Source organism: Brassica napus, chromosome A2, assembly GCF_020379485.1.
Source record: "Brassica napus cultivar Da-Ae chromosome A2, Da-Ae, whole genome shotgun sequence".
In the NCBI taxonomy this organism is placed as follows: domain Eukaryota; kingdom Viridiplantae; phylum Streptophyta; class Magnoliopsida; order Brassicales; family Brassicaceae; genus Brassica; species Brassica napus.
The window spans coordinates 9,461,836-9,477,875 of record NC_063435.1 but is presented as its reverse complement, the minus strand read 5'-3'; the positions used below and the strand labels follow the sequence as shown (position 1 = coordinate 9,477,875).

Below are 16,040 nucleotides of genomic sequence, written 5' to 3'. Positions count from 1 at the left end.
GAAATAAGTGATAACATTGATGGTGAAAAATATGTGGACCTAAAAAATCAAGACTATAATTGGTAAGAAAATCAACAATGCTCAACAATGGAGGATGGATGGTGGTGGTTACCGCAACGGCAGTGGACGGAAGATGTGGTGGTGATGGTTACAACGACGGTGTGAAAACTATGGTGGTACTGGTTGTGGAGAATGAAGCGGTCGTGGATACATGAAAAAGATGATCTTTTATGATAAGGATTACTGTGGTTGTGGTGGTGCTCGTGGTAATCACCGACATAATTTATGTGGTTGAAGAAAGAGACATTATAAATAGAATGGAACATATCAAATAGTCTAGTACATATTGTTTAAATTTTGAAATGTATATGATTGCAATGAAAGAAGCAATGTTTACCTCAACGTTAACTCAAACCTTCTATAAACTAAACCCAAAACACTAATCACTAAAACCTAAAAGGAAATATAAACCCTAACTCAAATATCAAAATATGCACATAGTACATAATATTAAGTAGTATCAAAATAGAATAGTAACAAACAAAATAACATAGTTCATATTGTTCAAATTTCAAAATGTCTATGATTACATGGAAAAAAGTAATGCTTATCCCAACGTCAACCCAAACCTCTCATAAACTAAACCTAAAACACTAATCATTAAACCCTAAAAGAAAATATAAACCCTAACCCAAATATCAATGGTATGGAACAAACTGAATGGTATGGAATAGCAAATAGAATAGTATGATGGATTTCGTGGCGGTGATCATGTTGGATGTGTGGTGAAGTGAGGGGTTATGGAGAAAACAGTTGGCTGTAGATTTCAAAAGCGGAGACGACATATCTAGCATAGATTATGGATTTGGAGATGGTTGTGATAGCTATATAATTGGAGATGATCATATTATAATGGTGATAAAAGATAAGTGGAGTTGATAATTGAAGAAGAAGGAAAATATTTCTAGGGGCAATATAATATATATTATAAAAATAATGGAGGTACTTTATTTTTTAGTTAGTTACTTAATTATTGTTTTTTTTTGTGGCTATACATCCCTATTTCCCTTAAATAAAATCCATTACACAGAAGAAAAAAAAACATGTTATGCAATAGTCTTTAATTCTTTTGGACCAAATGCCCATCTTGCAGAACTTAATCAGAAAAAGGATTGAAACCGCTGTTGACCATTTTCTCAAGCGGCCAAAACAAAGGCGTCGGGAGATTGAACCAGTCGTACCAGTCCCACCCTTCACACTTCTCAGGCTCCATATTCTCCGGGTCCTGATTCGGATCCACAAGCGTCGCACGCATGAACACAGTGACGTAGTGAGATGGCTTCGGAGCTTCCTTGAAGACGTTGTTTGTGACAGTCAAGAGCTTCATCTTCTCTATCTCAAGCCCCGTTTCTTCCATCACTTCTCTCGCTGCGCATCCTTCGAAGCTCTCTCCTGCTCTACAACGAAACAAAGATTAGCTGCGATCTTGCAGAAACGCGACGAGAGAGAGAGAGAGAAAGATGGACCGAATTCGAGGTGACCGCCGGGGAGAGCGAAGGTGGAGTTGCCGATTGATGAGCGGCGCTTCCCTAACAACACCGAGTTTCCTTTGACGACGAAAACCACCACGGCGACTCTCGGCGTCGCTTCTCCTACTGTCTCCATTTTTTTCGGTCTTAGTGGAAACGCTCCTTGTCGCGATTTGCGTTTTAATAATGGCGTTTTGATTTTATTGAGTGAAAACATTCAGGTGAAACGAGGTCGTATGAGGTTTTCAATCAGTTTATGGGCCCAAATGTGTAGTTATGATTGGCTTACACAAGTATCACTGCTTTCTCTTTTGCATGTGACGCCGAAATAGAGCCCAACAAATATTTTCTTACTTTTTTCTGAAACTCTACTGCTCTTGTAAGCCGCCCCTTTTTCAAAAAAAAAAAAAAAAAATTCTGTATTATTCTCTCTTTTTTTCCTCTTAACAAACTCACAATCATTCAAAAAAAAAAAAATTATCTTTTAATGTAATATATGTTTCGATCTTTTGATCGATTTTGGTTTCCGTTTGTCGGATTATATTTTTGTTGGGAAAATTGTTTTTTGGGAAATCTGTTTTTTTAGAGCAAAAAAAAGGCAACTATGTCCCTTTAGACTAATATGTACTACTTTATGTTCTATTAGACTAATTTTTTCGAAAATGACAGTAATGCCCTTAAAATTGTAATTTTTTTTAAAAGATAAATAATGAGTTCGACAAGCGGGATCGAACGATCCAGCTTTACAAGTTACAGTGGATCGATCGATCCAGATCATTATTCAGAACAAAAAAACGCGAAATATATACTGATCGACCTGGTCCATTTCACTCGATCGGCGAAGGTCGATTCCTTACAGATCGACCGATCTGTAAGGATAGATCGATCGATCCCGTGCCCAGGAAAGAATCCCAAATCGATTTTTTTGGTTTTGTATGATTATATCCGGGTTGATTCCCACTTGATTTGAACCGACCAAGCATGATTTCAACTCTTTAAGCTCGATTTCTCTGGGACGAAACCCTTAATTTCCCATTCACGAACAAAGGGGGAGAAAATCAAATTCTCACCCAAAGATCATTAACCCTAACTCACTCAATTCTCTGATTTGGACGATTATTTGGCCTAACTCATACGATTTCGTGAGCTTTTTACGAATCTATCACTCTTTAGTTCGTTCTGCAAAGGTATGAAACTCTATCTCTACTTCTTTTTAGAGTTGGAAAATAGAAAGGTAAAAGGTAAATTTTTTGAGTTAGTTAAGATATTTAGGTTTCAATCATGTGTTAAGGTGATGATTAGAGAAGATTTTGTACACAATCATGGCTTAAATCATATTTTTGGGATAGATTTAGGAATTTTAGGTTTTTGTTATTAATAGATATATGTTGTATTGTTTTCAATTTTCAGGTATGGAGTTGGAGTTGCCTAATCGTTTATACGGTGAGGGATTGGAACCTCAGGTTAAGAAGATTAATAACAGCTGTCGACTAAAACTTCTCGAGTTGCTAAAAGAAAAAATGGAACCAGAATTCGAGGAAGTTATGAAAGATCCCATTTTTTCACAGATTATGGTTATCCAGAAGAATGATCTGAAGTTTTCGGCGAGGTTGGTACACTCTTTCTTGTGTAAGGAGTTGATGACAAGCAAGAGACATGAGAAGTGGTTCACTTTCGCTAGGAGACCTCTGCGTTTTGGATTGCAAGAGTATCATGCTGTCACTGGTCTGAAAGTGAAGCGAGAGAATAACAGTGGGTTAGTGACATGGAAAGACGATGATGATTTTTGGAGCAAGCAGATAAAGACAAATGGAAAAATAAATTTGCAGATCATAAAAAAGAAGCATTTGGAAGAGAGCAATACCTGGACTTGGGTTGATAGGGTGAGACTGATATATCTTTGCGTTATTATGGGTGTAGTGATGGGGAAGGATGAGAAGGTGAATATCCCGCATCTGTACATGAAGTTGGCGATGGATTTGGAGAAGCTTCGGAATTACCCATGGGGTCTGTATTCGTTTGATTTCCTTCTGAAGCAAATTGATAAAACAAGGCATGAATTAGAGCAGAAATATGGGTATCTGATGGAAGGATTCTTGTTTGGTTTCCAAATTTGGATAATGGAAGTTGTTCCTGCTTTAGGAGAGATTTGTGGCATAAAAGTCAGTAAAAATTTTACAGGTCCACTGTGTGGTAATTGGAGAGGATGTGCAAAATGTTCTTATGAAGATATCATTGGCGTTGAGAACTTATTCCCAGAAAACGTATGCATACTTTTTTTCAAATTAAAATATTTATTGTCTTGTTCACTTTACTAATGATTTGATTGTTTGTAGGGGATTGTGCATTCATTCATGGAATCCCACATAGATGGAGTGGTCCTTTTGGTAACTGATTTTGTACAGAAGGATGAGAAGAAAGATGAAAGAGTAGATCGCATTTTAGATATGATCAATAGTAAACATGATTGGAATAATCATGTTTGGAGAGTAAAAGAAGCTACGAATTCTGAATTTGAGGAATCTGGCGAAGAGAAAGGAGAGGATCAAACAGTTGATACTGAGAGAGGTGAAAATAGTCATGTTGCAGGGAATGTTGATGGCACAGCTGATGTTTCGGGAAGAAACAAGAGAAAGCATGCAGACCGAGGAGCAGAGTCAAGGAAGAAGAATGTTTTGTGCCACCTAGCTGCTTCATCAAAAGGAAATATTGACACAGATATGAAAAATTTCTTGGAGGATCTGGTACAAGCTTCTTTTACTGCTTTTGGGGAGAAATTATGTCAGCAGTTCTCGGACAGGTTGGGTAAGATTGAGACTGAGGTTACACAACTCAGGACAGCTTCAGAGAGAACTGAGCAATTTGAGACCGTTGTAACCGACAGATTGGGGAAAATTGAGGCTGAGGTTACACAGCTCAGGACAAGTTTAGTGGTGACTGAATTGGTGGGAAAGAGTGATCAAGCAAGCGGTCCTAGCTTGACCAAAATCAACAGTGGTCCTAGCACCAGCAAAAAAGGCACTGCTCCATCAAAGAAAAAGGTAACTACTAAGAGAAAGAGTTAAAAGTTGTTGAAAGCTTGGAACTAGGCGATGGAATGTAGGTCTTTGAAGCTAGGTTTTTAGAACTTGGAATGAGGCGGTAATATGTATTTGAAACTTGTCGTTTATGTAATGACTATATTTAATGTAATATGTATTTGGAAGTTTGTATGTTTATTATGGATTTCGAACTTGGCGTTTTTGTCTATTCTCTATTTTGAACATGAAATTTGTATGTGTAATTTGTAATTGTACGTGTTTGTCAACAGGCTGTAAAAAACCAAGAGTTAAAGATTGCTGATTCGTGTGTCAATTTACCTCGTGCAAAAGTTACTCAATCATCAGCTAGTGATCTTCGTATGGGTACACAAGAGTTTTTGGAAAGTTGCATGAAGAACCTTCCATTAGACACATTTGTGAAAGGTTTGAATCCTTCTCAAGCTAAAGTCGAAGATTCATTGGATTGGTTGGAACTTCCAAAATCATTGAAGAAGCCAACAGATTCATTGGAACTTCAAAAATCATTGAAGAAGCCAGCAGTCCGATTAGATGACCGAGATATAGAGATAGACGGCGAAAATTTCCCTGATCGCTGCTTGGTGTTTGTGCATCCTACAGATTTTAAGAAGATGCAGGACTGGCAAGATACACGAACGTATGTTATTCCTTTGTATATATCATTCGGTTGATTTTCTTAATAATTGACATCTCTACCATTGTATTTTGTTTACAGAGCTATACAGATTGGTCCTTCTATGTTAGACGGTGATCTAGCCGGACGTATTATGTCTGCCAGCAGTTGACTTAAAAACTACGTAAGCATTCGACCGGTTATTTCTATAAAATGTTACCTATTATATTAATGTATACATTACAGATTTGTCTTTGTTTTTGTAGGAAATTGATGCTATAATGTATGTTTTTCGGGAAAGAACAACATTGAAACGATGGAACGTAGACCGTGTTGCTTTCATGACATGCGTCTTCAGCGACCTCATTGCTAAGGATTACCAGAATTTCTGTAAGGGTATTAAGAAATACACTATGGATCCATTACTACTGCAATACGGTAAAGGTGAACTGCCTTCCCATGGAAGAACACGGATGTTGTGGAATGTCGATGTGGATTGGATGTACGTTCCTGTCTGGGTCAATTGCAACCATTGGATTGCTTTATGCATCAGTTTTGTGACTAGGAATATCCAGGTGTTTTACTGCGGGGGTAAAAAAAAAATCAAGGAAGTGGAAGCTTTCGCGCAGCTTATTCCTCGGATTGTCAAGGCCGTGCAGTCATTGACAATACAGAAGCATCTCCACATCACTCCGTACAATGTTTCCTATGTACCTATGAGTGGTCTTAACCGACTTCAATGTCATTGTGGTGTGTACACTATAAAACACATCGAATGCCACGTGCTTGGGTTGGACATATCTATGGTGAGTGATGAGAACATCTGGGGAGCTCGGATAAAGATTATGTGGGATCTATGGGAAGCAGCTAATGATCTAGAACTGATTGAGAGAATGTCAAAGTATGAACCTATTAAGTGTAATAAGCCTGCCGAGTATGTTGAGATTGATGATTTATGATTTATTGTTGGTTATGCTTTTTTAAACTTATTTTGTAATGATTTTAGGAGTTTGTGTTATAATGGTTTTTTTCTATATACAGTACTTGAGTTTACAAAATGAAAGACAACATTATCAATTGAACAACCATAAAGTTCACTAAAGTCAAAAAACAATTGCGAATCCGGTAAACCTAAGTAGATCGATCGATCTACAGATGCTGGTCGATCCAGAAAGCTCGATCTATATAGATCGATCGTTCTGCATAGGACTAGATCGATCCCGACAGTCGAGCCTGAGCATTATGCAGAACAAACAAAAAACGCGCAGCATCTTTTGATCGACCTGTTCCAGTACGCTCGTTCGGCAAAGCTCGATCGCTTTCAGATCGATCGATATGTCTTTCGGATCGATCGATCCCGCACCCTGATAAGTCTATTTTATGGTTTTTATCGGTTAAATCCGGTTTAATACCCACTTAAATTGAACCAGAATAACACGATTTTACTCATAAAATCGTGATAGTGAGATCAAAACCTCACTTTTATCTTCTTCCTCAATTTTTCTTGAGAGAATGGAATCAAAACCCCCTTCATAAATCCTATCTCTCTCGATTTAACTCCGATTTGGACGATTCTTGAGCCTAACCCACACGATTTCGTGAGCTAATTCCGAATCTACCACTCTTTCGGTCGATCTGTGAAGGTATGAAACTCTATCTCCACTTTTATAGTTCGAAATTTAAATAGCAAAAAGTGAAATTTTAGTGTTATTAAGTCGTTTTGGCTTAAATCGTGTGTTAGGGTGATGATTAGTGACGATTTTCCATATAGCTCTTGCCTTAATTCGTAGTTTTAAGTTTGATTTAAGAAATTAGGGTTACTTATTTTAAAAAAAAAAATCCGAAAATTTGGAATTAATAGAGTGAGATTACTGATGCTGTAATGTTAGTTGTTGAGTTGCATAGGTGTTGAATCATTGTCCATGTCAATTTACTCAGTTTTACCTTTGAGAACTCATTTGTTAAGGTTTGTGTGCAGAAAATGGTGAAAAAAGGAATACCGAAAAAGACCAAGGAAACAGCTACTTCGACCTCAGCGCCGCCCGAAAGTGATGAGCCTCGGGAAGCAGCCCCTTGGCCTCGTGACCCATTGACTCCATTCTCTAAACTCCCTACAATTCATAACCGACAAATTTCAAGTAAGAAGGAGCTGAGAGAACTTGCATCCTACGCACACCGCGATTACTATGCTGGTTGGAGTGATTACCACTGCATTCTCCATAATGGTTTGCAGCGGATGAGATTTAAACCAACAAAGTTCATCTGCGATTACACTACAAAAGAGTTGGGAATTGTGCGGGATGTCAAAAAGATGTGGAAAAACATGGGACTTGGGACTCTTGGCTACAATCCACAACCCTTATATCTAGACTTGGTTATACAGTTTGTCTCTTCAGTTGAGTTGCACTACAAGTCCGAGGTAAACAAAGTTGCTAGCGAAGGTAAACTTACATTCCTATGTAGAGGACTGCTTTATGAGATGTCTATACACGAGCTGTGTATACTATTCGGATTTGAGACCCGACATGAGGCATGCTCTTTGCCCAAGTTCCCTTGTGCTTACTTGTTGTGGAGCCAGATTGCAGACAGTTCTTATGTATCTCGGGAAGCTAAACTTGCAATGCTCAGAAACCCGGTCTTGCGAGTGGTAGCAAAATATCTGGGTCATCTTCTACAAGGAAAATCAGAAGCAGGATCAGTTACTGAAGATGAAGCGCAGCTTATTCACTACGGGCTGCCATTAGCTCTCAGGCCGACGTATGGTGTTGCAGATGAACCTCCAGCAGAGCTTTCGGTAAACATGGGAGCATTGTTTGCTCAGATGATGTTTGAAAGGAAGTTTAGGGGTCTTCGTCCTCTTGACAGGAAGCCTTTGGATGAGTCTATTGGCAGTCTACTTACTCGGATCTTCATGCACCATGATATTGATCTTTCTAGTACTCCTTGTGTGGATACGGTTGACAGATTTGATGCCCAGTTCTTCCTAAACACCAAGATCCTTCATTCTGGTAAAATTTACCGTTTTACCATGCCTGATGGGACAATCCTTCACTGCAAGCTTCCACAACCCGCTATCACATCTCTGACGTCTGTGGAGAACATGGAGTTCATGCCTCCTTCTGAAGTTCTTTACACGCCTCCTCCACCAGCTTCAAAACGTCATCGTGGTTCTTCTTCTTCTGGTCCTGCGCAGACACAATGTGAGGATGACACCATCCCAGATATCTCAGTCGATCATACTCCAAACCCTTCTATGGAGTATTTGTTACCACCATATACTGGTCAGTTTGATTCTGGAGCACCACCATTAGATGGTACACAGCAGCAGCAGTTCGCATGGACTGCCGATACATTAGTCAAGCTCTCGACGATGATGCAGACTGTGTGGGGTGCACTCGCAAAGATTAGATGTCCACCTACTCCTTCTTGCTGCCGCGCTCCAAAGACTTCAGAGGCAGCTGATATGACTAGAGACGACGCAGGAAATGAACCATCTGATGAAGTAACCGATGAAGAGCGAGGTTCACGCCTCCATAGGAGCAGACGAGCACCAGGACAGAGTAGGAGCTGCAGTCCTGACGACCACCAATGATCAGTATCAGTTATATCTTTCCATTGTATTCCACCGGTTTTTTAAATTTTCTGCGCATTTCGAATTCGGATCTGGATTGTTTGCATGTTTTATTAGTCCAGTTTGGATTATAACTTTTATTAATTATATAACATATAGTAAGTTATCATTCTATTAAGTATAGCCATGTTGGAGAAGATAAATGGAGGTTTTTATCATATTATCTCTATTTTGCTGAGTTAAATTCGGTTCAAATAAGATGTATCAGAGTATGGGATCGATCGTTCAAAACGGGCAACCGATCGATCCAAATTGCCGATCGATCGATCCGTATTTTCGATCGATCGGTCGGGACGAGATCGAGCTTTGCCGATCGAGAGAACTATACCAGGTCAATCAAAAGATTGTCCGTGTTTTTGGTTGTTTTGCATATTGATCAGGATCGACCGATGGATCGACCGTTCAATATACAGATCGATCGATCCACACTTAGTGGACATCACAGTTTGTTTAAGGGATTGATTGAATCAGATCTTCTAACCAAGTTAATACGGCATGAAAATTAAACAAAGTTCTCCCAAACTGAAACAAAGTTACTAATATTCAAGCAAATATAATCTGAAAAACTGAAACAAAGTTGTCAGAAACAGAAACAAAGTTACTAGAAATCAAGCAAAAGAAGTTTGGAAAACTTTCACTAAATTGTGAAGAACACAGCAAACAAATCCACTATATTGGCATCTTGCAAGTTGCTCTATTATGACCACCAAGACCACATCTACTGCACTTACGAGACTGACCCCCCTGTGATCCTTGTGATGATCGGATTTTGTCTTCAACAGTTTCATATCTGCGTTTTCTATTTCTTCCAAGAGATCTTCTTGTCTCAGGCGGTAGCACTTCAGAATTTTCCACAACTTGTGGGACAGACCAACCATCTTCAGGAACGGAAATGGGATTTATGCTTTCTTGATAAGCTTCTCTCCAAGCTCCCGTGGTATACAAAAAATCAGTCAATGTATATGGTTCTCTACCAACAAAGAAACCAGCTTTTATTGCGTGTCTACAAGGGATTTTCGAAAGGTCGTACTTCCCACAAGAACAAGTCCGTTTGTCCAAATCAACAAAGCAGTCAATTGTATCGCCTTTAACAAGCAGCTGGCTATCGGTTACAGGGTAAACTCCGAAAGTTTTCCCCTTTCCAATTCTCCTATCAATCTTTTCCTCCACATCTACGGTCAAACGGTGGGTGTGCTTTGAAATCAACTTCTTACGCTTAAAAAACCAACGTGTCAGCATTTCTCTAATACTGTCCAACAAAGGAATTACGGGAAACTCTCTCGGCGAACGCAACGCAGAATTTATCGACTCTGCAGGATTGTTTGTCCTAATGTCATACCTGTATCCATGAAATTGACATCTAGCCCACTTTTTGACATCTGCTTCCATAAGATACGTTCCAATTGCTGGACTGATATTGCAAACATGAGCAAACGTCTTCTTGAAATCAACCACTCTATAAGCCTTTGAAGCCTTAGAAATCAACCCAGCTAATCCCTTCCTCTTGAAATATGATATCACATTATTCAACAAATGATGAATACAAATACCATGTCTCGCTAGCGGATACACTTTCTCCACTGCCTTCGCTATTGACACTTGTCTATCCGAAATAAAAGCCAAACCATTATCATCAGCAACAACAACTTTTAATTCTCTCATAAACCATTCCCAAGACTGCTCATTCTCAGAGTCTACTATCCCAAATGTAATAGGATATAAATTTGAATTTCCATCTATAGCAGTTGCAACCAGTAGCACCCCTTTGAATTTACTCTTCAAGAATGTTCCATCGACAACAATGACACGCCTCATGACTGTGTTAAAGCCTCTGATCGATTGACCAAACGCTATAAACAGATATCGAAATCTACCATCGACGTCAGTCTTGTAAGAGGAATGTGTACCCGGATTGGCCTCTCGCAGCATGTGCAAATATTTTGGTATTTTCCCATAACTTTCCTCTGGAATACCTCTAACAGCGTTGACTGCATATTCACGGGAATCCCATGCTAAAGAATCAGAGATCTCACATCCATAATCATTACGCTTAATCTGAACAATATCTTTCGCTTTAGGCCTTTCCTTGATACCTTCATATTTATGCATTATCAGATTGCCTATCGTTTTCGCTGAAGCTGTCCTTCCGGCACTGGTTTTGTTTGAAGGTGCGCAGGAATGTACACCGACATACTTCTTAATAATAAAATATGTGGAGCCCTTCAAACACTCAGCTCGAGCACCCCAAAAGTCACACCTTATCAGCGCATCTAATACACCAAACTGATTTATTGGAGTTGGTAACTGTGTAGTTAAAGTTATGCTTCATTGCACATAACTCAAACTTCGCTTTCAAAACTGTTTTGTTGAGGAAAAGGTCTCCCGTCTTAACCAATTCGACCACCTGACTCTTTGCCAATTTTCTCTGTTTTCTTTTTCAGAATTGATCTTCTCAGCATCATCATCATCTCCTTCAACCTCGTCTTGCTTCATTTTTCCTTTCTTCTTCTCGTTATGCTTGTCAGCATCATAATCATCTCCATCAACTTCACTTTGCTTCATCTTCCCTTTCCTCTTCTCGTTATGCTTAGCCCCCTTAAAAATATTTGAAGCGGTCCCAATGTCACAAGGATTTCGCTTGTTCTCTTCACTAGTACTTGCATCAGTTGGCATCTTATTAAGATCAATGTCGATCTTATTTGGATTTCCTTGCTTTGCTTTATAGCTGACACACAATTGAGTTGACTGATGCTTCTTACAAAACCCTAGAAAATTTTGAACTTGCCTTGAGTTTCCAATGATCACTGGTGGACACTTTGATGAATTGATCAATCCAATAGGAAGGTAACTCAACTCCAAATCAGCATCTGTTTCTTCAAAACCAAAATCCTCTATAACAATTTTTTGTAACTCTTCCAGAGGAGACTTCAATTCCAAAGCAAGTAACCTTCCCCCTTTCTTTTTATCAACATTAAAACTCCAACCTGAAGATACAACCAATTCCCAAACACCACATGAAGCATAGACATGAATCATGGTAGAAATAATGTGAAAATTTTGTGAAAATTTTGTGAACAATCAATGGAATATAGAAGACGGCGAAGAAGGTTGCCAAGGTTTTTTTTGTCGTTTTTTTTTGTTCTTTTTCGTTTTTTTTTTTTTTTAAATCGATTTTTTAAAAAAATATAAAAGTGAATATTCTCAAATATTTTGTTTCCATATTTTTAGGAACTGATTTCTTATCCGTAGAATACAACTAATATGTAGAAATCAATTTCTACAGTTTTTTAGAATTATAGTAATGTTTAGAATTTGATTTCTACATGTTTTAGATTTATAGTAAATCTGTAGAAGTCGGTTTCTACATGTTTTAGAATTAGATTAATGTGTAGATTTTGATTTCTAAGAATTTTAGAATGGTAGGTTAAGCGCGGAATGTGTATTCTACATATTTGTAGAATACTCCTATTTACGTAGATCACGTATTCTAAACATTGTAGATTCAATGAAAAAAGTAGATTTCGTTTTCTACTTCGTAGAATGTCATTTCTACTTTTTTTAGAACATAATCTGAAATTTATAATTTTAACTTTTTTATAACTGGAAAATATACCATTAAGTTCATATAGGTATTTTAACAAATGTTACTATTTTTCCAAATTTTTTTTGTTTGTAAAACTATTTATTAAAATTATTTTCATAAATATTAAAGGGTATTATAGGAAAATATGACACAAAATATAGATTAGTTAAAGGGACATAGTTACTATTTTTTTGCTCTAAAAAAATAGTTTTTCCTTGTTTTTTTAGAGCAAAAAAATGGTAACTATGTCCCTTTATACTAATCTATACTATTTTATGTCCCATTAGACTAATTTTTTTCAAATTGGCAGTAATGCCCTTAAAATTGTAATTTTTTATTCTTTTTTTGTTTTTTTTTATTTTTTTGTTCCTTTTTCGTTTTTTTATTTTTTTAAAAAAAAATCGATTTTTTTCAAAATATAAAAGTGAATATTCCCAAATATTTTGTTTCCATATTTTTAGGAACTGATTTCTTATCCGTAGAATACAACTAATATGTAGAAATCGGTTTTTACAGTTTTTTAGAATTATAGTAATGTTTAGATTTTGAGTTCTACATGTTTTAGATTTATAGTAAATCTGTAGAAGTCGGTTTCTACGTGTTTTAGATTTATATTAATGTGTAGATTTTGATTTCTAAAGATTTTAGAACGATAGGTTAAGCGCGGAATGTGTATTCTAAATATTTTTAGAATACTCCTATTTACGTAGATCACGTATTCTAAACATTGTAGATTCAATGAAAAATGTGGATTTCGTTTTCTACTTCGTAGAATGTCATTTCTACTTTATTTAGAACATAATATAAAATTTATAATTTTAAGTTTTTTATTACTGGAAAAGTATCACTAAGTTCATATAGGTATTTTATCAAAAGTTACTATTTTTCCAAAAAAATTTTGTTTGTAAAACTATTTATTAAATTTATTTTCAAAAATATTAAAGGGTGTTATAGGAAAATATGACACAAAATATAGATTAGTCTAAAGGGACATAGTTACCATTTTTTTGCTCTAAAAAAAAACAGTTTTCCCTTTTTTGTTTTAGGCGAATCTTTTGTTGTAGTCTCATCCTCAATAAAAGCTGAGTGTATTGTTAGTCTTTTTCTTGATTGAGTTTGGATTAGGAAAACTTCTAATTATTGATCAGATCCTCCTCAAAGTAACTCTCTATGCTTTTACTCCAATATCATCTCTCTCGAGTTGAAAATAGTTATCTTAATCGACTAATAGCGCGCATGTTCAAATGTAAATTTTTAGTGGAGCCTGGATATTTTCGAGATATGATTTACAGGAAACATGGATGAACTTTGTAAGATCGTTGATGAGATTTGAAGATGAGTGAGGAAGGTGACCGTAGTGAGCTGCTCAGTTTGCATTAGAATATGGCGAGGAACCAAGCTTCATTTTGACAGACAACATAAATACATGAGGCATATGGCGGAGGAGTCAAAGGAGATGAAGTTTTCACAGTGATCAGAAGCTTTGTTCGTGCATGAAGAACACATATTGGGTCTTGCTTTATAAACCTGATGTTTATATCTGTAATGGTCCATTGGGCTTTTCCTTGATGGAAGTTCGCCGACAAAAGATATTTTTATTGTTTTTGTTTTCATTTTATAAAAGATAACTGCAATTGATTCATAATAAATATCATTTTTGACATATTTTCTATATAAAATATCACTGTAGAAATTCAATATAGTTTTATTTATTTTGTAGTTAATATTCACTGCAAAATCATTAATTTTCTATAATTTTATTTCACCAGTGGAAATCTCAGCTATAGCCACGAAATAACTACGAAAATTCGTGGAGAAGCCAAAAAATAATACAAAATACCACAAAATTAAAAATGTAGCAAATTTACAAAGCTAAGAAAATACTACAAAAAAACCATGATTTAGAGCCTGACTGGTTTAAAACGCAGCGGTTGTGGTTGTGGGTACGGAAGTTTGCGGATGCGAGTGGTTGCGGTTTATGGCATTATTAAGCGTTTTGTATGACTGGTATAATGTTTAAAAATTATTGCGTTTACAGATCATTTTGACTGGTTTATCCACCCACAGATACACCAATTAATTAATAAAATATATTTAAAAGAAAAAAATATTATTAAACTGATAAATTTAAAATCCAACGGCGGAATAATAATTAATAATTAAAAACATATATATAATCATATACTGGTGATTTAGAGAATTTAAACAATAAAACATAAATCATAAAACAACAAAACTGTTTAGGGTTGCATGATTTCAATGGATTGCAACAAATTAGGGTTAACGTGATTGTTAAATATATGTATATAACGTTGCCTAAAAAATAAAATAAAGTAGTTGTACGTGATTGTGATTAGTGATATATGAAATCCAAATCTAATTTTTTTTATCCAACCGCAACCGCCCGCAACCGCAAACACTTGCGGGAAGGAGCTTTTGATTTTGAACGGTACAAAGTGGTTCGAAGCGGTACAAAGCTAGCGGTTTTATGTGATTGTTTTGAAACGCCATAAACTGCTACCAACCGCAAAAACTGTTTTTACGGGTGATAACGGGGAAACCAGTCAACTCCTTAGTCACAAATTTGTTTGGTAGCTATTTATAAAACATTCACGGTTTTGCCTTGAATTTTTGGTAACTATTTGGAACCCTAAATCTTAAACGAACTTTTAAACCCCAAACTCTAAAGAAAAACCTTAATAATTTAATATTTTCATACTTTAACTTTAAATCTGAAAATGAAACTCAAAATTTAATCTTTTATTAATCTTACTGTAACGCTTAAACACAAAATTGAAATCTTCAATCAAGACTTATACCTTAAACCTTAAACTTAAAACATAAACCATGCATCCAAACTCTAAATAAAATTTAAATATAAATTTTTAAAAATTTAACCACAAATCTTAAACTTAGTTTTCAAAACTAATATTTTAACTTTAACCCAAAATCTTAAATCTAAACCCTAAATCTCATATTCCGACCTCATATTAAATCACAAAACTAAACATTACAATTAATCATTAAAAATAATTATAAACCATAAACTCTAAATTTTAAATTTCCAACTTTTGTAACCATAACATTAATTTCTTTAAATTTACACTTCATTTATAAGACTAAAATACATAAATAATTAAAAACATTGAATTTTAAATGTTAAGTAGTAAAATTGTCTCTCATTAGTCACTAGGATAAAACAAGGATCATCATTTTGCACCATTGATAGAGATCTAATGGATCTAAATTAGCTAATATTTCTTTATTTTATTATTTTATTAACTTTCTTTATACATGCATAAATTTGACTTTTACATAGAACACTTCTAGAGAATTCTGATATGAGTAGATTTCTAAAAAAATCTTTTTATTATCGTAAGAAGTTTGCATAGGTTAATTTTTCGATTGACCATGTTTAACCTTTTAAAAACAGTCTTTTGGAGAAGTATACTATGAGAAGACTTCCTAAGACTTCTGCTTACAAAACAAAGGGATCAACCAAAATCTCAAACAAAAAAATAGAGAAAACTTCTCGAGAAGTGATATGATTCTGGAGCTGACTAGGATCTTATCAAGAAGTCTCCTCATGGTAGATTTTTCTGAAAGTTTTCTCATAGTAGACTTT

General features: G+C 35.9%; 3 protein-coding genes across 3 annotated transcripts; 1 reads left to right on the top strand and 2 right to left on the bottom strand.

Moving 5' to 3' along the window:
* Window positions 1-994: 994 nt before the first annotated feature.
* On the bottom strand, window positions 995-1,782 carry LOC106420353 (nudix hydrolase 1). The gene is made up of 2 exons (XM_013861203.3): window positions 1,527-1,782; window positions 995-1,452 (listed from the first exon to the last, which is right to left on the bottom strand). The coding sequence occupies exons 1-2, from the start codon at window positions 1,744-1,746 to the stop codon at window positions 1,157-1,159; spliced, it is 516 nt and encodes a 171-aa protein (XP_013716657.2). The 5' UTR covers window positions 1,747-1,782; the 3' UTR covers window positions 995-1,156.
* Window positions 1,783-2,941: 1,159 nt separating this feature from the next.
* On the top strand, window positions 2,942-6,160 carry LOC106432446. The gene is made up of 5 exons (XM_048752112.1): window positions 2,942-3,793; window positions 3,866-4,570; window positions 4,840-5,225; window positions 5,304-5,357; window positions 5,503-6,160. The coding sequence occupies exons 1-5, from the start codon at window positions 2,942-2,944 to the stop codon at window positions 6,158-6,160; spliced, it is 2,655 nt and encodes an 884-aa protein (XP_048608069.1).
* A 3,341-nt stretch (window positions 6,161-9,501) lies between these two features.
* Window positions 9,502-10,941, bottom strand: LOC106432447. The gene has a single exon (XM_013873284.2). The coding sequence runs from the start codon at window positions 10,939-10,941 to the stop codon at window positions 9,502-9,504; it is 1,440 nt and encodes a 479-aa protein (XP_013728738.2).
* Between the last annotated feature and the right edge of the window lie 5,099 nt (window positions 10,942-16,040).